Source organism: Suncus etruscus, chromosome 12 (assembly GCF_024139225.1).
Source record: "Suncus etruscus isolate mSunEtr1 chromosome 12, mSunEtr1.pri.cur, whole genome shotgun sequence".
Lineage (NCBI taxonomy): Eukaryota > Metazoa > Chordata > Mammalia > Eulipotyphla > Soricidae > Suncus > Suncus etruscus.
This window is the reverse complement of record NC_064859.1, coordinates 85,717,984-85,743,617: the sequence shown is the minus strand read 5'-3', so window position 1 is coordinate 85,743,617 and position 25,634 is coordinate 85,717,984. Positions and strand designations below refer to the sequence as shown.

General features: G+C 38.5%; 1 protein-coding gene across 1 annotated transcript in view; it reads left to right on the top strand.

Annotated features, from left to right (window-relative positions):
• LDAH (lipid droplet associated hydrolase) overlaps positions 1–25,634 on the top strand; it is a 96,723-nt gene that overhangs the window by 12,331 nt on the left and 58,758 nt on the right. Inside the window, exon 3 of the mRNA XM_049784665.1 lies at positions 8,639–8,779. Within this exon, the coding sequence (XP_049640622.1) occupies positions 8,639–8,779 (141 nt within the window). The remainder of the gene's footprint in view (positions 1–8,638; positions 8,780–25,634) is intronic.

Genomic DNA, 25,634 nt, shown 5'->3' with positions numbered 1-25,634 from the left:
CACCACTGGGAGAGTAAAGGATCCTGAACAGCATCTATATTTGATCCCATGACAATATACTTCAAGGGCGGAGAAACCCCATAGCTCTTAGGCCAAGTGAATTCCTTTTCGAATGACCCCAATATTTACTGTGCCAGGGCAGGAGGGAAAAAAAAAGCAAAAAAGCACAAAACATTGTTTATTTTTTATCTTCATTTATTATTATTATTTTTTATTTACCTATCTATTTTTTGTCAATTTCTTTGTTTTGGTGTGGTTATTGAAGCTGTTGCCCCCATTTACATTTATTTTTTTTCTTTTCTTTTCTTTTCTTTTCTTTTCTTTTCTTTTCTTTTCTTTTCTTTTCTTTTCTTTTCTTTTCTTTTCTTTCTTTATGTGCTCTGCCATGTTTCTTATCTCAAGACCGTGGCGGGTTATTTTTGTTGTTGTTGTGGTGGTGGTGGTGGTGGTGGTGGTGGTGCTTATCGTTATTGTTGGAGTCCTCACTGGATAATTGACACTTCTTTTTGTACTGGTGGAGTGTTTCACCTTTTTCTCCTTCGTCTCTCAAACCGATGATGAGATCCTCTAGAAGAATTCCACTTATTTTATGCATTTTAGACTTTTACCCCAGTTTATTACTTTTCTCTTCTTCAAACAAAACCACATAACTTGAACTAGCTAGTCCTTCCCCCCAGTTAGAGGGGGAAATAAGGGAGGCACCAAGACCAAACAGGTGCAAGACTACTAAGTAGTAGGCTAGATACAGAGGGGACCACATATTCTGGCAGCCCTAGGGGTGAGGAAAGAGCATATGGGAGGTAGGACAAAAACGGAGGTGTAGGGAGGACAAATTGGTGATGGAAATACCCCCTGATTTTATGTAAATATGTACCTAAAATATTATTGTCAACAATATGTAAGCCACTATGATCAAAATAAAAATTATATTAAAAAAAAAGAAATACCCAAGTCAGGCCTTTGGGTGAATCAGTGCTGTATATTTCACAATCATAAAAGGAAGTTATAAAATGGAACTGAATGAGAACTCACCCTTTGGGGTGTCTTTACTCCTCTTATGATCTGTAGGCGAATTCTCAATTCTGCATATTTTAATCAAAATAATATGTGCAAATTCTTAAACGTGATTTTATAACTACTTGGGAGAAGGGGAAGGAGGGCACACTGATTATATTTAGGAGTTGTTCCTGACTGTTCTGTCCTGACATACCTATTGGTGCTAAGGGGGAGCCATCTATGGTGCTGCAGACTTGGACCAGATAAGCTGCCCGGGGGCAAGTATCTAAAACTCCATACTTTCTTGTCCCCAAGTTCTGCTTTAATTTTCTAAACAATTTTTTAAATTAAAGAACTATAACTTGGGGCCGGAGAGATAGCATGGAGTAAGCCATTTGCCTTTCCTGCAGAAAGGTGGTTCGAATCCCGGCATCCCATCTGGTCCCCTGTGCCTGCCAGGGGTAGTTTTCTGAGCATAGAGCCAGAAGTAACTCCTGAACGCTGCCAGGTGTGACCCAAAAACAAAACAAAACAAAACAAAACAAAAAAGAACTATTATTTAGAAATTTATTGATAGTTGAGTTTTAAGTTTTAATATAAAACTTAAAGTACCAGTGTCAATTCTCCACCAGTGTTTCCATGTACCGTCATGTCCAACCTCCTCAATCCCACCCTAATACTGCTTTAATTTTAAGTCCAGGTTTTTATTTTCTTCTCTTTTTTAGCTTGATTTATTTTATCTGCTTCTCTACAAATTAATGCTCTTTCTAATAACTTATATATACCTCTATATTTTGTGTGTATTGATACTTTTTACAAATACATATTAAAATAAGCACAATAAAGACTAAAGCCAATTTAAGTGGATTCTATAGTAAATGTGTAAAATCATATAATTAAAGTATTTTTTAGCCCTCCTTGTTCCTCCTTTTTTAGTCCTTTCCTTATAAATTACTATTTTTCTGTTTTGGGGGCTATACCCAGTTGTGCTCAGGGCTTACTTCTGACTATGATCAGGAGTCACCGTGGCAAGCCTGGGGAGAGACCATAAAGGGTCTTGGGGATAGAATATATATCAGCCATGCAGAAGGCAAGTGCCTTTCCTGCTGTCTTATCATCTGCCCACATATATTTGGAGTGCACAGCAGACACACCTAGCAATGCTCAGGGCTTACTTTTAGCTCTGTACTTAGGAATCACTCCTGGCAATATTCAGAAGAGCACCTGGGATGCCAGAGATTGGTCCCAGGTTAGCCAGGTACAAAGCAAGTACCCTACCTATTGTCCTGTTTCTCTGCCCCATAATTATTCTTTTTTTTCTTTCTCTTTTCTTTTTTTTTTTTTTTGTTGTTGTTGTTGTTTTGGCTTTGGGCCCACACCCAGCAGCACTCTGGGATTACTTTGGCTCTGCATTCAGAAATTGCTCCTGGCAGGCTTTGGGGACCATATGGGATGCTGGGGATCAAACCTGGATCAGTCCTGGGTTGCCTGCGTGCAAGGCAAACTCCCTACTGCTGTGCTATCACTCCAGCCCCCCCATAATTGATAGTTTAAAATGTATTCTTCCATGCATCTCTTTGCATGCATCTAAGTATATCTTGAAGCAGATTTGTAGTTGGTATTTGAGGGAGAAAAAAATAAGAACATGAACAGTGTTGGAGAGATAGTACCAGGATTAAGACACTTATTTGCCATACATATAGTTAACCCTGATTAACTCCCCAGCACCACATATGATGTTCCAAATACTGCCAGAAGTGACCACTGAGTACAGAGCTAGAAGTAAACCCTGAAAAACCAGTGGGGGTGGCCCAACTCTCCCCGAAAGGAAAAATAAAAAATATAAAAGGTCTATTGTATATAGTGTTCAGAAACAATCTATTTTACTTAATTTTTTCCTTGACATCAACTCTTAATTATTATTGATTATATAAGACCCTCCTATAGACTATTACGACATATCAGAGGGCACCAGAGATCAATTCTAGGCAAGTGAAATCCCAGTGTTATACTTATGACTGATCCCACATTATCATCTCCAAATTTTAACTGTCATGTTGGAATGCAGATCACAAGATTGAGATAGTATTTTTAACAAGTTGTAAGAAGTCAAGAAGTTGGGCCAGAGAGATAGCACAGCAGTAGGGCATTTGCCGTAGATGCAGAAGGACAGTGGTTCGAATCCTGGCATCCCATATGGTCTCCCAGCCTGCCAGGAGCGATTTCTGAGCATAGAGCCAGGAGTATCCCTGAGTGCTGCTGGGTGTGACCCAAAAACCAAAAAAAAAAAGTCAATAAGTTTAGTAAAACACCATGTTTATAAAAGTTGGAAAATAGTTCTCTTCATATAAATTGATACCACCCTACGGAGGCAGAGTCTGGCAATTTCTTTTGATATCAAATATTTGTATCCTTGGTCTTAAATTCAGTAGTATATATCCGTCCACATTGGAGGGAACATGTAAAAGATTATTCACTGAAGAATTTTTGGAAATGTCAAATTGTTGGAAATAATGTAATCTACAATTAGTTTTTGAAAATTGTAATACATCCATGAAAGTATTAAAATGAGAAGTACTTTATGAGCTGGTACAGAACAGTCATTAAGATACACTATCAAAAGTAAAAGCAAAGAGCAGAATAATGTATCACATCTGTTGTTTATATAGAAAATGAGGAAAAAATGCATCCATAATATAGCTGAAAGTTTTCTTAAGAAAATAACCTTAGTATTTAGGGAAACCTTCTGTTGGCACTGAGTGACAGCTACCCTTTGTCAGTCCCTATAGGCATTTGGAAAACTTTTTTTTCCCTTTTTTATGGTATGATGAAGAAAAAGAAATTAAATCATAACAGGTTGCAAACTTTAAATGTTTAATGATACCACAATGGTAATTCAATCTTTTTTTATTTAGCACACTTGGGAGACTAAAGTTTCTTTTTTTTTTTGACTTTTCATAGATATACTGTACATAGATATAAAATATACATATATGTATTATTTCTTTTTTGTTTTATTTTGGGGCCTCACCCGTGGCATTCATGTGTTACTCCTGACTCTGCACTCAGGAATTACTCCTGGCAGGATTGGAGGGACCATATGGGATGCTGGGATTGATCCAGGTCAGCCATGTGCAAGGCAAATACCTTCCCAACTGTGCTATTGCTCTGACCCCAAGATACATGTTTTACTTCTTATAGCACTGCTATAATTTAACCTGTAGCTATAGTAATTTTGATTCAGTTTGTTTTAATACAGTTCCTGTCAACATGGGACATTTATAATTTATATGTTGTATATTGTTGTTTAACAACTGCTAAAGAAGAAAACATCCAACTTTTTCTGCATCTACTAAAAAGATCACATTTTTTCCCCCTTTAATTTTGGGAGTGGGGATGGGCCACACCAGTGATGCTCTGAGGTTACTCCTGGCAATGCGATCAGAAATCGCTCCTGGCTTGGGGGACCATATGGGATGCTGGGGGATCGAACCACTGTCTGTCCTAGGCTAGGGAGCACAAGGCAGACGCCTTACGGCTTACATCACTGCTCCAGCCCCTCCCTTTCATTTTATTAACTTTGTGAAAAGTAACTGTTGTTTTTTTTGTTTGTTTGTTTTTTTGTTTTTTGTTTTGGTTTTTGGGCCACACCCGTTTGATGCTCAGGGGTTACTCCTGGCTAAGCACTTAGAAACTGCCCCTGGCTTGGGGGGACCATATGGGACGCCGGGGATCAAATTGTGGTCCTTCCTTGGCTAGCGCTTGCTAGGCAAACACCTTACCTCTAGCACCACCTCACTGGCCTCAAAATAACTGTTTTTTAACAATAGGCCAATTCTACACTACTGCAGTAAACCACCTTTGGTCGTGATGTACTGTTCAATTTAACATGTTGATGAATTCCAGTTTGCTAATATTTTACTTAGCATTTTTTTATTATGTTCACAAGGCATGTTGGCCTGAAGTTTTCTTTTTGCAATGTCTGTCTTATTTGGGTATGAAAAACTATATGGAAGTAAAGTGGAAAGTATTTCTTTCCCTTGTGTTTTCTGGATAGAGTTCGTGTAGAGATTTGGTATTGTTTCTCCTGTTTAAACATAAGGATTTGGTAGTTCATTTTTGTGAGCAGGCTTTTAAACTTCATTTTCTTTCATCAATATAGGGTTATCTCAAGTTATCTACTACCCTCTCAAGTGGCTTTGTAGGAAGTTGTCCTCTGTATCTAAAATGCAAACTTTTATTGTCATAAAAATTTTTATTTTTATAGTTATTCTTTTAATACATAATATATATTTTATTCCCCTACCCTTTTAACGACAGAATATATTTTTAAAGCTTGACTTCCAAGCCTTAAATCTACTTTAACCCCTTCCAATATTACCTCCTTAAAATTCAGATATCCTCTGATGACCACAAGGATAATTCCATTCTCTTTCTTTCTAACTTCATCTTAAATGAAATTCCATATCCCTCAATGTCTGTTTACCACACTGATAGATTGCACAGAAATAGTAGGATCGGTGGTGAGAGAGAGAGTCTCAGGGGGTAAGAAACTTGCCTTCTCTGGAGCCTAGTCCTATGCTAGCAGTCAGCCAAATATTTACTGAGCACATTTTTTCTCTGTTCTTGAAACCAGACACTTAACCTTCTAGTTTCCTAGACTCATAATATGAAAATAAGAATACTAACTCAGGTGAGAAGTAAATAAATATTTGTAAAGCACTTAAATTCCCACCTGACGTGTAATTTGGGGGGGCACAGCCCTCAGTGTTCAGGAGATCACCCCCTAGCAACGCTTGGTGGGCCCATATGGGGTCCAGGAATTGAACTCTGGTTGGCCCATATGCAAGGCTGGTGTTTGCCCACTGTCCTATCCTAGTCTGTCCCCTGGCAATAATGTTTATAGTACTTACTGTTTTCTATCAAATGAAAATTATATCATGGAACTTTGCTGAGAGACAAATTATTTCAATATGATATATACACAGCCTAAGAAGATTAGAGTCACAGTAATTTTTTTTTTATAAAAAAAAGCAATCCTTTACAATTAATATAGAAATGAGATGAAATTTCTATTCAGGATTCCAAAGAGATTTCTAAAAATTGAAACTTATGAAAATCATTATAAAGGTTATGAGACCCACCTAGAAAAACTAGAGGAAAAAAATAGAGAAGCAATTATGCTCTACCACTTTTTGAAAACACTAAAAAAAAGAAATAAAAAGTATACTAATCAAGACAGTATGGTGTTGGCAGTGGAGAAAAGGAAAAAAAGAATTATTTGGAATCAGAATTAGTAAGTAAAGTAAGAATTTAGCATTGGAGTTGAAAACATTTCAAATCGGTGCAGAAAGAATGTATTATATAATAAATGGTTTTGGGACACTTGTAAAGAAAATTGCTACTTCATACTGAACAATATTTCAGATGTTTTGAAGATTTAAATATAAAACATGATTAAGACAGTATAACTGCTAATAAATTTTAATAGTGTACATTTTAAAATTACATTTTCCTTGTATGTTGATATGTCATGTGATTTAATCAATTGCTCATAACTTTGATACTTTAATATTCAAACTATGTAGATTCGCATTTCTAAATATAAACCATGAGACAGTATCAGCCACACCCAGCAGAAGTGGTACAACCCTAATGATAATGATGCACCCCACAACCCTTCTTTCCTCTGTATAGTGGCCAATCAGCTGAATAAGGTATAGATGACCACTTTTGAGGGTGTTTCAGTGCTGCTTAACAAAACTGACACTAATAAAATACAAAAAAGGAATTTGGAACTTGGATCACAAGGTCAGAATGCAACAGAATTTTATTTTCACAACTAATTAAGGGCATCATCATTGCCATCTGGTTAGACACTGACATTATGGAGCACTTTTGTGGAGTTCATTTCTCACCGGAAGGACTATTATTATTACCCCTGTTTTATGGACATAGAATCTGATATTCAGGGAGGTTCAATAACTTGACAGAGTACTGACTTGATAAGTAACAAAGTTAGGCTCTAGCTCACACAGAATTGAGAATTGAAGTTCATAACCACTTTATTCCTTTATCGAGGAAACAAAAATAGGTAAATAGTGAAGATAAATGGTGGCAGAGATTGAGTCAGTGCAGCAAAATCAGGCCATGTAATTGCAAAGAGGAGAAAATTTACATCGTGAAGTAGACAGAGAAGAAGAGATTCCATCATCAAACCCATAATTGATTACAACCCCATTCTGCTGACTTTCACCCCAAAAGATGTATCAGATTGATTCTTTTTTTTAAAAAAAAAAGCTCACTTATTCATTTTACTTCTTTATAATAAAATTAACTCATTCAAAATACCTTACACATACACAAAAAAAATCTCACGTGTTAACTGTCCTTTCTCCCCAAAGATCAAATTACATTACAGTAGCTTTTTACAATATAAATGGTTTACTATAAATGGCAATGGAACGCTTAGGAACGTGTTCAGATTTCTTTGAGAATGATTTTTAGATTAATTTGTTTCCATGAAGCGTGATAATAGCACAGTCAACTCTTTTTTTTTTTTTTTTTGGCTTTTGGGCTACACCCGGCGGTGTCAGGGGCTACTCCTGGCTGTCTGCTCAGAAATAGCTCCTGGCAGGCACAGGGGACCATATGGGACACTGGGATTCGAACCAACCACCTTTGGTCCTGGATAGGCTGCTTGCAAGGCAAACGCCGCTGTGCTATCTCTCTGGGCCCCAACTCTTGAAGGATTGTAGAGGCTTCAGAAAATTTCAGATTGTCTGAAAGATCATGGGAAGTATCTGAAGAGTATTCAAGTAGGATACTGCTATGATTTGAATTTTGAAAATAGTGCTAGAGATTCTCTGATGAAAGGGCCCAGAGAAGGCCATCAGGAGGCTATGGCAGGAAATTCATTAGAAAGTAACAAACCAGGGCTGGAGAGATGGCATGGAGATAGGGCGTTTTCCTTGCATGCAGGAGGATGGTGATATGAATCCCAGTATCCCATATGTGGTCCCCCGAGCCTGCTAGGAGCGATTTCTAAGCGTAGAGCCAGGAGTAACCCCTGAGCGCTGCTGGGTGTGACCCAAAAACCAAAAAAAAAAAAAAAAAAAAAAATGAAAGAAAGAAAGAAAGAAAGAAAGAAAGAAAGAGAGAGAGAGAGAGAGAGAGAGAGAAAGAAAGAAAGAAAGAAAGAAAGAAAGAAAGAAAGAAAGAAAGAAAGAAAGAAAGAAAGAAAGAAAGAAAGAAAGAAAGAAAGAAAGAAAGAAAGAAAGAAAGAAAGAAAGAAAGAAAGAGAAAGTAACAATATTAATGGAGAGAAGTGGACGAAGTTGAAATGCACTTTGAAAGTTGGCAGGATTAACATGGAGAAATGAGGATGACTCCTAGTTTTAGTATGTGTGTATTTGATGAGAGAAGAATTTACCCAAAATGAATTGAAGAGCAAAGCAGGAACAGTATTCCAAGTGATCATTTACAGACTTAAAGTGTAAAGAATATTAAACTTGAGATGTATTAGGTAAATGTTACTAAATTTATCTAGGACAACGGCAAGAAATAGACCCTCTTCTTCAGCTGCACATCATCTTTTGTGAGTTTACTGCTTTAATCTAAAATTTGTGCTTCTTTTCTTTAGGTAATCCAGGTTTTAGTTCCCTTTATACACCATTTATGAAGGCCTTGTACTCTTCAACAAACAAACGTTTTCCAGTTTGGACTATCAGTCATGCTGGGCATATCGTGGCCCCCAAAGACAAGAATCTTACAGCCTCAGATGGTATGTCTTTATTAACATCTGCTTTCCTTCATTGGGGGTGGGTGGGTTGGGAGGGAGTTCATGTTTCTCAAAGACTGCTAAGGTTAAGAGTTACATCAGTGGAAACCTATGCTTTTGGCCTGGGGCCCACAATACCACATTTTGGTAATTTAGAACTTTTAGAATTATTTAACTCTTCTGTAGGTAATTTTCTGTAAGAGTTTGGGCTCATCAAATAATCAGCCTAGGTCTTCCCTGTTTTGCTTACCAGTTTGAGAGTAACTATATAGGGACTAGAGAGAGTATAGTAAGTAAGATCCTTGCCTTGCCTTTCAGGAGTGATCATTAAGTGCAGGGCCAGGAGTAAGCCCTTGGCACTGTTGGATGTGATTCCCCACTTCCTAGTAAAAAGAGAAAGAAAGAGAAAGCAACTATATATTTATTGGTTGCTTGCTACATATTTCAGAATGTACTAGAGGAATTATGGAGGAAAAGCATTGTAATGCTTATCCTAAAGAAATCTTTCTCATTATTAGAGAATGATTAAATGACCATAGAGTTGTATAGTAAAGTGAATAAACTACAAAATCAGCGTACAGAAATTCATGGCTGTCCTATATGCAAATAATGCAACAGAAGAGAGAAAAATGTTAAAGTGTTATTCACAATTGTGCCTCAAAAAATCAGGTCCCAGACTGGAGATTAGTATACTGAATAGGGCACTTGCCTTCCCTGGGGATAACCCAGGTTTGATCTCCAGCATCCCTTACAGTGCCCTGAATATTGCCAAGAATAATTCCTGAGTGCAGACGCAGGAGTTACCCCTGAGCACTACTGGGATAGCTCAAAATCAAATATAAATAAATTTAAAAATAAAAGAAGATGAAGTACCTGGGAATCAACTTAACAAAAACGTCAAAGATTTAGACAAAGATTTAGACAAAATAAACTTAAAATCACTACAAAATGAAATAAAAGGATATATGGATATACGGAGATGGAAACACCCTGTTCGTGAATTGGACAGGTTAATATTGTCAAATTGACAATCTTGCCCAAAGCTATAACAGATTTAATGTTATCCCTATAAAAATACCCATGACATTTTTAAAGGCATGAAGTTTATATGAACCAGTAAGTCCCCAGGGACAACAAAAGCAACCTTAGGAATAGAAGAAGGTTTTTCCTCTCTCATTTAACTATACTGTGCACTAAACTACAACAACTATACTGTAAAACTATACTAATTAAAACAGTGTGGTACTAGACTAAGGCTAGATTCTCAGGTCAATGGAATGCAACTGAGAGTCCAGAGACACATCATCACCGTCAGATATATGGACAATTAATCTTCAATAAGGAGCAAAAATTATGAAGTGGAACAAAGAAAGTCTTTAACAAATGGTGCTGGGACGACTGTTCAGTCACATGCAAAAATTGAACTAGGATCTCTTTCTAACACCATGCACAAAAGTCAGACCTCCATGTCAGACCCAAATCGATAAATTACATTAAGGAAAGCATGAGTAGAACACCTGATGACTTTGAATCTAGAGGTATCCTGAGTGATTCAAAACTATTAACTAAACAAACTGAAACAGAGAAGCAAAAGCTTCTACATCACAAACAAAATGATGACAGAATCGAAAATTCACTCCACAGACAGGGAGCGACTATTTCTCTTGTCATTCAGTGGATAAAGCTATACTAGAACTCTATCACCCCCCCCCAAAATCAAAACAGCGGTGAGATATCACTTCACACCAGCGAGATTGGCACAGATCAAAAAGAACAACAATAATCAGTGTGGGTGTCTTGGCTGTGGAGAAATAAGGCCCTAGATCACTGCTGATGGAAATGTTTACTGGTCCTACATTTTGTTAAAACAAAAGAAATATTTACCAAAATGCGCTAGAAATTGAACTTCCTTATGACCTAGCAAATCCACTTCTGAGTATCTACCGAGGACTTTTAAACTTAGATTAGAAAATACATCCAGGGGCCGGAGAGATAGCATGGAGGTAGGGCGTTTGCCTTTCATACAGAAGGACAGTGGTTAAAATCCGGCATCCCATAGGTCCCCTGAGCCTACCAGGAGCGATTCCTGAGCATAGAGCCAGGAGTAACCCTTGAGCACTGCCAGGTGTGACCCAAAAACCAAAAAGAAAAAAGAAAAGAAAAGAAAGAAAATACATCCACGTGGGTCCAGAATGAGAGCATAGCACTAGGGCATTTGCCTTGCCTGTGGCTGACCCAGGACGGACCTATGTTCAATCCCCTGACATCTTATATGGTCCCCCAAGCCAAGAGCGATTTCTGAGCACAGAAGCCAGGAGTAACAACCCGTGAGTGTCACCGAGTGTGGCCCAAAAGCAAAAACAAAAAGAAGAAAGAAAAAAAAAAGAAAATATGGGCCCGGAGAGATAGCACAGCGGCGTTTGCCTTGCAAGCAGCCGATCCAGGACCTAAGGTGGTTGGTTGGAATCCCGGTGTCCCATAGGGTTCCCCGTGCCTGCCAGCAGCTATTTCTGAGCAGACAGCCAGGAGTCACCCCTGAGCACCACTGTGTGACCCAAAAACCAAAAAAAAAAAAAAAGAAAATATATCCACACTCCTATGTTTATGCAGCACTATGCATAATATCCTTGATCTGGAAACAACTCAAGTGTCCAAGATCAGATGGCTGGTTAAAGAAATCATGATCCATATACACAATGGAATACTACTCCACTAAGAAAAAAGTGAAATTTGCTGCTATGTGGATGAGGCTGGAGAGAATCATTTTGAGTGAAGTCAGTCAGTCTCTCATTTGCAGGATAAGAAGGAATAGAATAAGGGAATAACAACTCCCAAAGTACCAAAAACTACTGAGAATTTGTCTTCATTTGAAAGCTTATCGTGGGGGGGAGGGGCAGAGAGGTGGCACTAGAGGTAAGACATCTATCTGCCTTGCAAGTGCTAGCCTAAGATGGACCGTATTTCGATCCCCCAGTGTCCCATATGGTCCCCCAAGCCAGGGGTGATTTCCGAGTTGCATAGCCAGGAGTAACCCATGAGTATCAAACCAGGCCAAAAAAAAAAAAAAGCTTATCACGGGGAGATGGGGTGAAGGTTACTGGGACAGTGATGGAGGGAAGTTGACACCTGGGCAGAGGGTGTGGAACTGGAATATTTCTTGTATGAAACACTAATAACAATAGTTTGTAAGCCATGGTACCCAAAATAATAATAAGAGGAAAGACTTGTAAAAAAAATAATAGATAAATAACAGAAAGCTCACAGTCTGGAGACTGATTTCCCCAGTTGGTTTCAGCAATTTCAGGGAGTAATGATCCTTTCCCCTGGCTTGTCATATATCTCAGCTGACAGACCACAAGCCCTTTACTGTCTTTTTAGAAGAACACTAATCCCATCAGAAGGATGCCACCTACTTGTAGTTTCCAGTTATCTCCCAAAGGCCCCATTGGTAAATACGATTGAAGTAGAGATGTAGGGGCTTGAATACAGAGGTCTGAAGGGCCAGATCCCTAACCATCTAGAGTGGAAATATGTATTGACCTTCCACATCTCAAGTAGATATATATATGTGTATATATATATGATATATATAACTGTATACAAACAATCGTAAAACATACAATTTCTCTTAAAACATTTTTACTAAATATTTCTATTTGTTTAAGTTTTAGTAGTTGTCATGGCTCCGTTTTAGGAGTATTTCCTGAGAGTTTTTAGAAGGTAGGAAAGTTGTAAAATAGACGTCTATTTTAGTTCTACTTTATTATGCCAAGATACAATGAAGTTATTGCTGAATTTAGGAAGCAACTTTATCTTAATGTATACAGAGAAGATACGTTTTTCTTTTCCCTCCTGAAAGCCTAGCCACACTCTTTCTCTGTCTTCTGGCTGCGAATATCTCAGCTGCCTGGGCTCCCTTTCACTTTTTTTCTTTGACTTCTCATACTTGGAAGTATAGAGCAGCTTTCAGAAATGTGAGTTCTCATTTCAGAATCCTTTTATTTTTAAATAGTCCTTGACATTCAATGCCAGCTCTTGAAAATGGAATTAAAGCCACCTTTTCCTAATTTCACTCATTCACTTTAATCCTTTTTGGGTACCTGCTGTGAACTTGCCTCTTTGTCAGCACTTGGGAAGAATATACCTGAGTTCAAAACAAACCTGCTGTGCTTGCTCATTTTAGTGGTAGATAGTTCTTTCACCACCCAGACATCTGTGTTTTTCTTCTTACGACATCACATGGAAGCTGGTCTTGGTCTTAGCAAACCCTCACCAACTCTGCTAAGAGAATTTCATTCTCAGTTCTCCGGTCCTTAGGTAATGTCATCCCAGACTTTGTTTCAGCTCTTTGGGTGTTCAGATTTTTTCCTACCTTCTCTACCCACTTTATTAAATTTTTTAATCTTCAATTTAAACTGTTGCTTTATGGATTTAGTAGAATACCTATATAAACCATTGTCAGAAATTCAGTGATATTTCTCATAGAAAAAAAGTCCTAAAATTCATCTGGAACCACACAAGACCCCCAAATAGTCCAAAACATTATTGGGAAAAACAAAGCTGAAAGCATCATCCTTCTATTTCCAACTATATTACAACATCAGTATTCAAAACAATACAGTACTAGAATTAAAACAGGCCATTGGAGCAAAAGGAAAGCCCACAAATATCTGGCCAACATCTTGACAAGAGTGTTACAAATAAACAATGGGGGAAGGAGAGAATCTTTCAGCAAGTAGCACTGGGAAAAGTAGATATCCACCCACAGGGAAATGAAATTTGGAGCCTTATGTAATATGCTATAATAAACTTTAAAAAAAAAAAAGAGTTGGAATCTAAAAATTCCAGAAAGAAAACAGGGAAGCCTCTGGAAGATATTATAGTAGGTGGTAGTAAGACAGATAAAGAAAGTTTAAAAGCTGTGTAATCTCATTTACATGTGGAATCTTTAAAAAGTGAAATTTATAGAACCAGTAAGTAGAACTGTGGTTGCCAGGAGTTCAGGGGTAAGAGATATTGGGGGCTCTTGGTTAAAAAAACATATGTGCAAACTTCTAGTTGTAAGTTGAGTGGGTGTTCTCATTATAAAAACAACTGTAACTGGATCCCCTTGGTAATTGGATCTTCTTGGATCTCAACCTGTTGCTGATACTGCCTCGATAATTCCTGCCCTCCTACCCAGACACATGTCACTGTAGTTGCTACATCAGTATTCCACACACACACACACACACACACACACACACACACACACACACACACACACACACACACACACACACGAAAGACCCTGTTTATAGCTGGGTTGATTCTTAGGTGATTATGAAATGCATGGGAGCAAAAGAACATTAAGAAAGGTATGTGACATTCCTGAGGGTGAAGAAAGTCCTCCATCTTTATGAGGGTCCTAGGATAGGTATTTGGAGGGTTTACTCTTTATTTATTAGCTGATATAAAGTGTAAAAGCTAGAAATAGGGCCTAGGATAAAAGAGTGTTGAACAAGAAAAATCTAGGTTACTGATGTTTCTGGGTTTTGGGTTTTTTTTCTTCGGTTTTTTTTTTTTTTGGTTTTGGTTTATTTGGGGGGGGCAGGGAGCAAACCCAGCGGTGTTCAGGATTACTCCTGGCTCTTGCATTCAGAAATTATTCCTGGTTAAGGACAGAGTGGTAACACAGTAAAGAGGCAAATGGCCTATCTCAATCAGTCCAGATTACTGAAATTTCTGAAAGGGATCTTCATGGGTTAAGGTGACCTTGTTATTTATTAGCTACTTACAGTAAAGCTGGCAGTATATTTATTCAAGAAGAATTCTTTTGAAATGCATGACTTATCAAAGCAAATCTTAACATAGGCACTTAAACTGCATTGCGTTCTATGTCCCATGTGTTAACTAGCTTCATTGTGGAAGCCATTTCACAATGCAAAAAGTACCTTTAATCATCACATTGCATAACTTAAAATATCTGCATTGTAAGGGTTGGAGCAATAGTACTGAGGTTAGGGTGTTTGCCTCCCATGCTGCAGACTAGGGTTTAATTCCCAGCATCTCATATGGTCAGACCCCTGAGCCCATCAGGACTAATTCTTGAGCTCCAAAAATGGAGTAACCCCTGAGCACCACTTGATGTGGCCCCCAAATAAAACAGAATTGCATTGTACAACTTAAATATATACCCTTTTAATCACTCAGACTTTGTTAAAGTTGGGGGAAAATGTTGGAGTTGAACAGTTAGTTGATATGGGGTGTTTTTTACATTAGTTTCTATACATGGATTTTTTTTTTGGTACATTGAAACTTTCCAATATTAAAAAAGAGAGGGGCATATAAAAAAGAAAAGCAGTTTTAGAATTTTAGAGCTAAACGGGTATACATCAAACCTCACCTTGAACCCTAATTTTTCAAGGAAGAAGAGTTACTGTTCAGCTGGGCTATATACTATAACCAGCCAGTGAGTGAGTGTCCAAACCCAGACATGAAGTCAGCACTTTTAATATTTAATCTAGTGTTCTTGTGGATGGTCATTATCAGGGAGGTGGTGCAGATGCCAGTAAGTTCCAAAGTTTCAAGCTTAAATGCTATGAGTTTATTCTCAGATTAGCTCTTCCTAGGTCATAGTTTATACCCCGGTTTGTGATTCTTTTTCCTGAGATCCCTCATCAGATAGAGCTAAATATAATGTAGACAAAGTAGCATAATTTCATGGCAAATGCTCAAGTTAATATAGTGTGCCCCTTTACGTTGTTTCCTTCTCTTAGTTTCCGTGTGTGTGTGTGTGTGTGTGTGTGTGTGTGTGTGTGTGTGTGTGTGTGTCTAAGTACATTGTACTGGAGGACCATTTGCTTAAAGACACAGTGTATAGGTGATACTTGAACCATCCAGGGGGCAATGGGTACTCATCCCATACAGTCAGAAATACTTGTTTAAATTTTATGACCCCAAACTTAAGTACTAATACACTGTTGTTGAATGGGAGCCTTATTATTGACTAGCACTTGCTTTATATGCTGTAATATTACAGACTGCAGTAGGTAAGTGAACTAGGGAAAAGGAAATGTTAAGAAAATCTTAAAGATGGTCTAGAGAGATGATTCAAGGTTTAAGGTTCTTGTCTTGTATGCAAACAGCACTGGATCCCTGACAACCACATTTAATTTCCTAGGCACCATCAGGAATGATCCCTGAGCATGGAGTCAGAAACAACCCCTAAACAAGACTCCAAAACATTTCCCCAAAGCCCCTCATAAAATAATAAAAGAAAATCATAAGGAAGAAAATAGCCACTTGTAGCACTTGACTCTATAATACTATAGTTAGCATAAATTTGTATCATCAGTTTCTAAGAAAACTCATGCAAAAACGTCTCCATAATGAACTCATGTAGTTCAAATCATGTTAATCGGGGGTCAACTGCTCAACAATACTTTGAAAGACAAGTAAGTATTGATTACGTAGCAGTGAAAGTTTTTAAGAGAAGTGGGGAAGCGAACCTGAATATACAGATTTTACTCCTTTAATTTAAACATCTATTTCAATAACTACCATGTTGAAATATGACAGAAAGTATATAGCAGGTACTTAATCTGCTGTGAATTTTTTATTTATGATTTTTTAGGGCATTTGGGGCCCTAACTGGTGGTTGTCAGGCCCTAGACTGAGGGCCTTGAGCTCAGGGCTCAGTCTTAGTGGGCTCAGGGGACCAGATGGGATGCTGGGGATAAAACTCAGGTTAGCTTTCTGCAAGGCACACACCCTACCCATTGTGCTATTGCTTCAGGCTCCTGCTGTGAAGTATTTTTAAAGAATTATTTTTATAGTTTTAAGTTGCTTTTTTCATACATATTAAAAAAAATTCGAGCTTAAGCTAGACATTTTCATTTGTCAGGGAAGTAAGTGTATGTGTCTGCTTTTGTGTGCCTATGCTATCTTATTTTGTATTTTGGAAAATAGAGGTGTTAAAAGAATTATTTTTAATAAAACAATCTTGTTTAATTTGCTAAACTTCCCAGTCTGCTGACGTTTATCTTAACTCTGATAAGAGAAGAAATAAACCAAAGACTGGCAAACGAAGGAGTAGTGAAAATACCATAGGCACTGGGTAAAGAATAGTACTTTTCTGTGATGTTTAATTTAATGGTGATTACAAGCTGTCTTATTCCTACATTTTTATCTTGGTCAGAAAAGTTATTCATAACAGAAACTATAAACACTGAGTTACTTAATACGAACAACATCCTAATAAGTTATCAGAATAAGCCAACATCATACTGAAGATTAAAGCAAGCATTTGAACAGAACATTAGTGGCAAGTTTGAAAGTTGAAAATAGGGCCTGGAGAGATAGCACAGCGGTGTTTGCCTTGCAAGTAGCCGATCCAGGACCAAAGGTGGTTGGTTCGAATCCCGGTGTCCCATATGGTCCCCCGTGCCTGCCAGGAGCTATTTCTGAGCAGACAGCCAGGAGTAACCCCTGAGCACCGCAGGGTGTGGCCCAAAAACCAAAACATAAAATAAAATAAAATAAAAAGTTGAAATAGCTCAAAGGGTTACTAACTCTAGATCAAGAATTCTGAAACTTTGGCATTCATTCATCAGAACCATCTAGATATGATAAAATTCATATCATTAGGCACTGTCTCATAGATGTGAGTGGAACTGATTTTTGACAGTTTGTCTCCAGGTTATGTTATGACTTCTGGCCCAAGGTTAGCAGTTACAGAACTAAAGAGGGTCCTAGATACTTCTACCAGTAAAGACTGGTGAAGGAAACCAGGAGAACGTGGTGTATGTCTGAAATTTTTATAGCTTTTGTTTCCAATTAACGACTTATGGTTTGTAACCTCATTTAGAGAATGCTTGTTGCCTAGGCTGCTTGTGTCCTATTGAGTCCATAATTTGGTAATTAGAGCTTGGGTCTTTTGCTACCTAATGAGAACAGTGCCATCTAGAGGCATTAGCCCAGAGGGCCACCAGAGGGCCAAAGGAAGCTGTGGTTTCAAGGGGTAAAAGGGCAACTCTTGATCCAGAATTTATTGAGGATCCACTTAGGTTATGTGTGGTGCGACAGGACAAACGAAGAAATAGAAATTCATTCTCTGCCTTTTGGGTTAGCGACTTTCCATCTGAATTCTGAGTAGCCAGAAGTATACCAAAGAGCCGCTGGAGATAGGCCACCTCACGACTCTTCTCCACCCCCGTTCTCCAGAACACTTCTGCTTTCATCTGTTCTATAAATTGAAGGTTATTTTTGCAGAAACAAGTTACAGTATCTTGCCTCTTGGAGAGGCAAGACAGAGATACCATTCATCATCCAAGATCGTTGTTCTGAGAAGCAGGTTTTCTGACATGCAAAAAAAAATGCGGTATGAAAAATAAGTGATCATTGAGAGAACGGACATGAGCTATAGTCACATCAAATGTTGAAAGTATGTTTTGCTTTATATTAGCACATGTTAAAATTATGAACAGTTGGAAATAATATTCTAGTTACACCATATTATCACAATCATAAATTGAGTATAATTCGGAGAACAGATGTTCACCAATGTCAGAAGGGAGTGATTCAAGGGGGGAAAAGAAAGTGTGAAAAGAAAATTTGAGGAATTAGAAGTATAAACTCTCTTTCTGGCTTTGATTTGCCATAGAGTCAGCTTACTTGATGGCAGATTCATTATCAACTATTTTGAGTTATTTGTTCAAAACTGTAACATAAAAGCTAAACATTTTAGTGGTTTAGTTTCAGCTGATAAAACATTACCTTAAAATGTTACACAATCTTTCAACTAATGATGAGTTTGGATCATGCTTCTCCAAAGAAACAATAATACACTCCTAGACCAGTGTCCAAAACTGAAAAGGAGAGGAAAAAAAAAAAAAAAAACAGTAGAGCTTTTCTTTCTCGCCAAGACTGTGATTGACAGTAACATGGAAATAAAATGGAATGACAGGATGAGTCCATGCCAATGACAGCCAATCAGTTCTCAGATTCAGTCACTAGAAATAAACAGTCAAGTTTCCACATAGCTGAAGAGAAGCAAAAAACAAGAGGAAGATCCAGAATGGATGTTAAACAGCCAGAAAATTACTGGGTTCTCAGTGAAAACAGACAACACACAGCAGGACTAGGGCACTACAGCTGCTGGTCCCTCTCCTTTCTTTACGATCCTTTATCTGTCCTATCACTGTTCATACTCTGAGTCTAGATCCTTAGTGATGTTGAGTGACTGACCTGATCTGTCCTTTTTCTTTGTTTTTTTTTTGTTTTTTTTTTTTTTAAGTAACATTTCTAAAGCACTTGGAAAAGGAATCCCAAGGAAAAGTGCATGGATCTAAATGATAAACAACTTTGCTAACAGATCATGTGTATAATCTGTTCTTAACCCTTCCTTATGATCTTCTGTGTTCTACCTTTATCGGTAATCACAAATAGCCAGAGAATTCATAGACAATTACCACATGACTATTTGTGGTAATAGAATTGTGGTGCCTGACACATTTCACACTCGTTTTTGTTGTTGGCTAAGCCTATACCTTTATGTCCTTTTGCTAAATCACTCTCTTTTCCTCTCTCCCTTTCTCCCCTTTCTCTTTTCTTCCTTCCTTCCTTCTCCACCATCCTTTTTTTCTTTCTAGTTGCATGGGGGAGATGGTGACAATACCTGATGGTGCTAGAAGGATACTCCTGGCTCTCTGTCAGGGTTCTCCTAGCTGTGTTCAGAGGACCATGTAGCACTGGGGAGTAAACTGAGGTCTGCCACATGCAAAGCAAGTACCTCACCCCCTACACTATCATTTGAGTCCTTCCTCATTTTCTTCTTTCTCCTTTTGTCATCCGTAGCAGATCATTAGTTTTGCTCAGGTAGAAAACATTTGATGATTAGACACCATTTATTGGGAGAATAATAATAATCAAACCTTAATATCTGCATTAGGGATTTTCAGCTATCTTTTGTTTGTTTTCTGATATGACAATCTTAAATAGAATGCCTCCCTCTCGTCCCTTCAGTACAATGTTTAGATACAAAATGATCATCAAGGAATAGGCACAGATAAAGCCTAACAGTAATATGTAATATGTATAAATTAACTTTCACAACTGAAACTGATTAGGATCAGGACAGCGGTGAAAGTAAGTCATTTGGTTTGGTGAGTTAAGTAAAACAATTTGGAGCAGTTTCTTATCCACAGCGACATCAATGTATAGCAGGAACCTAGATGAAGTTCGGTGGGACTTTCGATTTCATGGGAGTGAGAAAGTGAATGTTACTCTTCCCTTTAAAATTTATACTAGGCAGCCAGGACAGGCATGTCAAAGCTGTGTCTTGATTTAGACAATGTTTTTATATGATTTTAATATAAAAAAGCATATTACAATTATATATAGTCTTACACATTTATGTACTCACAGCTGTAACATTTGCTTCACTATTTTTATTAAAATGATAATACAGCAGACTGGGAAAATCTACGCCCGCCCAGTTATTCCCGACTGTGAGTGTTGCCTTTGTGTGTTTTTCCACTATCCTGTCTCTGAAACCTCTTGGGAGTGAGCCAAAAAGGGCCCAGAAAAATAGCACTCCCACAGGCTCACCTAAGGGCCAGAGCACCAAAGAACTGTGTCGGACCATGAAAACTGGCTATCCGTAGTATTCTGCAGAAAGGAAGGTCACCTATTTGTGACATCAGGCTGGGAAAATCTATGGCTGCCCAGTGATTCACGACTGTGAGTGTTGCCTGTGTGTGTTTTTCCACTGTCCTGTCACCGAAACCTCTTAGGAGTGGGCTGAAAAGGGCCAGAAAAATAGCACTCCCAGAGGCTCAACCAAGGGCTGGAGCACCAAAGAACTGTGTCGGACCATGAAAACCAGCTATCCGCAATATTCTGCAGAAAGGAAGGTCGCCTGTTTGTGACGTCAGGCTGGGAAAATCTACGCCCGCCCAGTGATTCCCGACTGTGAGTGTTGCCTTTGTGTGTTTTTCCACTGTCCTGTCTCTGAAACCTCTTGGGAGTGGGCCAAAAGGGGCCCAGAAAAATAGCACTCCCACAGGCTCACCTAAGGGCCAGAGCACCAAAGAACTGTGTCGGACCATGAAAACCAGCTATCCGCAGTATTCTGCAGAAAGGAAGGTCGCCTGTTTGTGACGTCAGGCTGGGAAAATCTACGGCTGCCCAGTGATTCACGACTGTGAGTGTTGCCTGTGTGTATTTTTCCACTGCCCTGTCTCCAAAACTTCTTGGGAGTGTGCCAAAAAAAGGGCCCAAAAAAATAGCACTCCCAGAGGCTCACCTGAGGGCCAGAGCGCCAAAGAACAGTATCGGACCATGAAAACCAGCTATCCGCAGTATTCTGCAGAAAGGAAGGTCGCCTGTTTGTGACGTCAGGCTGGGAAAATCTACACCCGCCCAGTGATTCCTGACTGTGAGTGTTGCCTCTGTGTGTTTTTCCACTGTCCTGTCTCCAAAACCTCTTGGGAGTGGGCCGAAAAGGGCCCAGAAAAATAGCACTCACAGAGGCTCCAGAAGAGTGCAGTCGCACTGCTTCACTTCACAGCCCTGCACTCTTTCTACCCAATGAACCCCACCACAACACTATACTACATACTACAACCATATACAAATACATATACAAACATACTACAAGTGAGAAAATGGGGAAACCTCGCAGGCAATCAACATGCACAGAGAATGAAGATGATAGCTCTGATGACCTAAAAAACTTTGACCATCTAATTAACCTCTCAGACAGGAAGTTTAGAATAGCAATATGGAAGGTGTTTACAGAACTCAAAGAAAGCATAGATCGATCTGAACAGAACACAAAGACAGAAATCAGAAAACTCCAAACTGAAATAACAGATCTGAAAAACACTGTAGCTGAACTGAAAAATTCAGTAGATGGCCTCGCCAGCAGGGTAAAAGCAGCTGAGAACAGAATCGGTGTACTGGAAGATGAGATGCAGAAAAACTCAACACAGCAGAAGAAATTAGAAAAGAACCTTAAGACAAACGATCAGGCAATGGAAAAAGTACTCAAGGAATGTGAACAGATGAAAATAGAAGTCTTTGATAAACTCAACAGAAACAACATAAGAATCATTGGAGTCCCAGAGACCCAGGTAGGAGATCTCCAGGAAGAATCAACTGTCAAAGACATTATCAAAGAGATACTCCCAGAGTTAAAGACTAATGCAATCAAATCCTGCATGCCCAAAGAGTACCAGCTAAAAGAGACCCAAAGAAAAACACCCCAAGACACATCCTCGTTACAATGACAAATCCCACAGATAGAAATAGAATACTGAAAGCAGCAAGATCAAAAAGGGCAATTACATTCAAAGGAGCATCGCTAAGACTTACAGCAGACATGTCACAAGAAACTCTCAAGGCCAGAAGACAGTGATGGGATATTGTGACAAGACTGAATGAAATGGATGTCTCACCGAAAATACTGCACCCTGCCCGACTCACGTTCAGGTTTGAAGGAAGGATACATAGCTTCATGGATAAACAACAGCTCAGAAACTTAACAGATGAAAAACCAGCCTTAAAGGAAAAACTGAAAGGTCTACTTTAAGACAAGAGAGACCAACAAACACAGCAAACTTATCTACAAAGATGACATTAAATCCTATGACCATCATCTCCCTCAATGTCAATGTCAAAAGACACAGAGTGGAAAAATGGGTCAAAAAGATGAATCCAGCCTGCTGCTGCCTACAAGAAACAAACCTGAATTAGTCAGACCAAACATAGACTGAGAATCAAAGGCTGGAGGAAAATCACCCAATCAAACAACACTCTTAAAAAATCTGGGGTGGCTGGCCGGAGAGATAGCATGGAGGTAAGTGTTTGCCTTTCATGCAGGAGGTCATCAGTTCAAATCCGGCATCCCATATGGTCCCCCCGTGCCTGCCAGGAGCAATTTCTGAGCATGGAGCCAGGAATAACCCCTGAGCACTGCCGGGTGTGACCCAAAAAACAAAAAAACAAAAACAAAAAAAAAGCTGGGGTGGCCATATTAATATCTGTTGACACCAACTTTATACTCAGAAAAGTTGTAAGGGACAAAGATGGACACTATGTACTAATCAAGGGATAAGTGCAACAGGAAGAAATCAGACTATTAAACATATGCACCCAATGAGAGACCAGCAAATTATCTAATACAATTACTGACAAATCTGAAAGAAGACATCAATAATAATACAATAATTGTGGGAGACCTCAACATGGCCATGTCAACACTTGATAGGTCAACCAGACTGAAACCCAACAAAAACATACTAACCCTGAAAAGAGTAATGGAAGAAAGAGGACTAGTAGATTTATATAGGACACACCACCCAAAAAAAACCTGGATACACATTCTTCTCCAATGTACATGGGTCATTCTCCAGGATAGACTACATGCTGACACATAAAACAAACCTTCATAAAATCAAGAGGATAGAAATCTTGCAGGCTATCTTTGCTGACCACAAGGCTCTGAAATTAGATGTGAACTACAAAGCCACACAGAAGAAAAACTTTAACAATTGGAAATTAAACACCCTGCTACTGAACAACCAGTGGGTCCGAGATGAAATCAAAGAGGAAATCAAAACTTTTCTAGAAACAAATGATAATGAAGACACAAACTGCCAGAATCTATGGGACACAGTAAAAGCGGTCCTGATAGGAAATTTTATAGTTTTGCAAGCACACATCAGGAAGGAAGAAGGGGCATACCTGAATAACTTAATGATGCAGCTCATAAAATTAAAAATGACCAACAAAAGGAACCAAAAATAGAGACAGAAGGAAATAACAAAACTGAAAGCAGAAATCAATGAAGTGGAAAACCAAAAAACAATCCAAAAGATCAAAGAAAGCACAAGTTGGTTCTTGAAAAAATAAACAAGATTGATAGACCATTGGCAAAATCACAAAGAGAAACCTGATAACCCGTATTAGAAATGAGAAAGGGAAGATTACGACAGATACTACAGAGATCCAAAGGGTAATCAGAGACTACTTTGAGAAACTTTATGCTACTAAACATGAGAACCTAGAAGAAATGGATAAATTCTTGTACACTTATAACCTTCCACAATTAAGTAAGGAGGATGTAGCATATCTAAACACCCCCATTTCTACTGAGGAAATTGAAACTGTAATCAAATATCTGCCTAAAAAGAAACGCCCAGGCCCAGATGGATTTACTAATGAATTCTTTCAAATCTTTCAAGAGGAGCTACTACCAATCCTAGCCAGTCTCTTCCATGAAATTGAAAAAACAAGAACACTCCCAAACAGCTTTTATGAAGCCAACATCACCTTGATACCAAAACCATACAGAGATGCTGCCAAAAAAGAAAATTACAGACCAATATCCCTGATGAATGCTGATACAAAGATCTTCAACAAAATCCTGGCAAATAGGATCCAATGCATCATCAAGAAGATCATACACTACGACCAAGTAGGTTTCATCCCAGGAATGCAAGGATGGTTTAACATCCGTAAATTTAACAATATCATACACAACATCAACAATAAGAAAAATAAAAATCACATGATCATATCAATAGATGCATTTGATAAGGTCCATCACCCATTCTTGATTAAAACTCTCAGCAAGATGGGAATGGAAGGAACCTTTCTCAATATAGTTAAGGCCATCTATAGACCGCAAGCCAGTGGCAAATATTATCCTCAATGGAGAAAAACTAAAAGCCTTCCCTCTAAATTCTGGCACAAGACAAGGCTGTCCTCTCTCACCACTCCTATTCAACATAGCACTGGAAGTACTCGCTATAGCGATTAAGCAAAAGAAAAAGATATCAAAGGAATCCAGATAGGAAAGGAAGAAGTCAAGCTCTCATTGTTTGCAGATGACATGATACTCTACTTAGAAAACCCTAAAGACTCTACCAAAAAGCTTCTAGAAACAATAGACTCATATAGCAAAGTGGCAGGCTACAAAATTAACACACAGAAATCAATAGCCTTTTTATACACCAATAATGATAGGGAAGAGATGGACGTCAAGAAGGCAATCCCATTCACATTAGTGCCACACAAACTCAAATATCTTGGAGTCAACTTGACCAAAGACGTGAAGAACCTATACAAAGAAAATTATAAAGCCCTGCTCCAAGAAATAAGAGAGGACACATGGAAATGGAAACACATACCGTGCTCAGAGATTGGCTGGATTAACATTAAAATGGCAATACTCCCCAAAGCATTGTACAGATTTAATGCGATCCCTCTAAAGATACCCATGACATTCTTCAAAGAAGTGGATCAAACACTTATGAAGTTCATCTGGAACAATAATCACCCTCGAATAGCTAAAGCACTCCTAGGGAAAAGGAGTATGGGAGGCATTACTTTCCCCAACTTTAAACTGTACTACAAAGCAATAGTTATCAAAACAGCATGGTATTGGAATAAAGACAGACCCTCATATCAGTGCAATAGGCTTGAGTTCTCAGGCAATCTTCCCCAGACATACAATTACCTAATTTTTGACAAGGGAGCAAGAAATCCTAAGTGGGTCAGGGAAAACCTCTTCAACAAGTGGTGCTGGCAGAACTGGTTAGCCACTTGCAAAAAAGCGAACATAGACACCCAGTTAACATCATGTATGAAAGTAAAATCCTAATGGATTAAAGACCTTGATATCAGACCTGATACCATAAGGTATATAGAACAACACGTTGGTAAAACACTCCATGACATTGAGACTAAAGGCATCTTCAAGGAGGAAACTGCACTTTCCAAACAAGTGGAAGCAGAGATCAACAGATGGGAATACATTAAGCTGAGAAGCTTCTGCACATCCAAAGAAATAGTGCCCAGGATACATAAATAA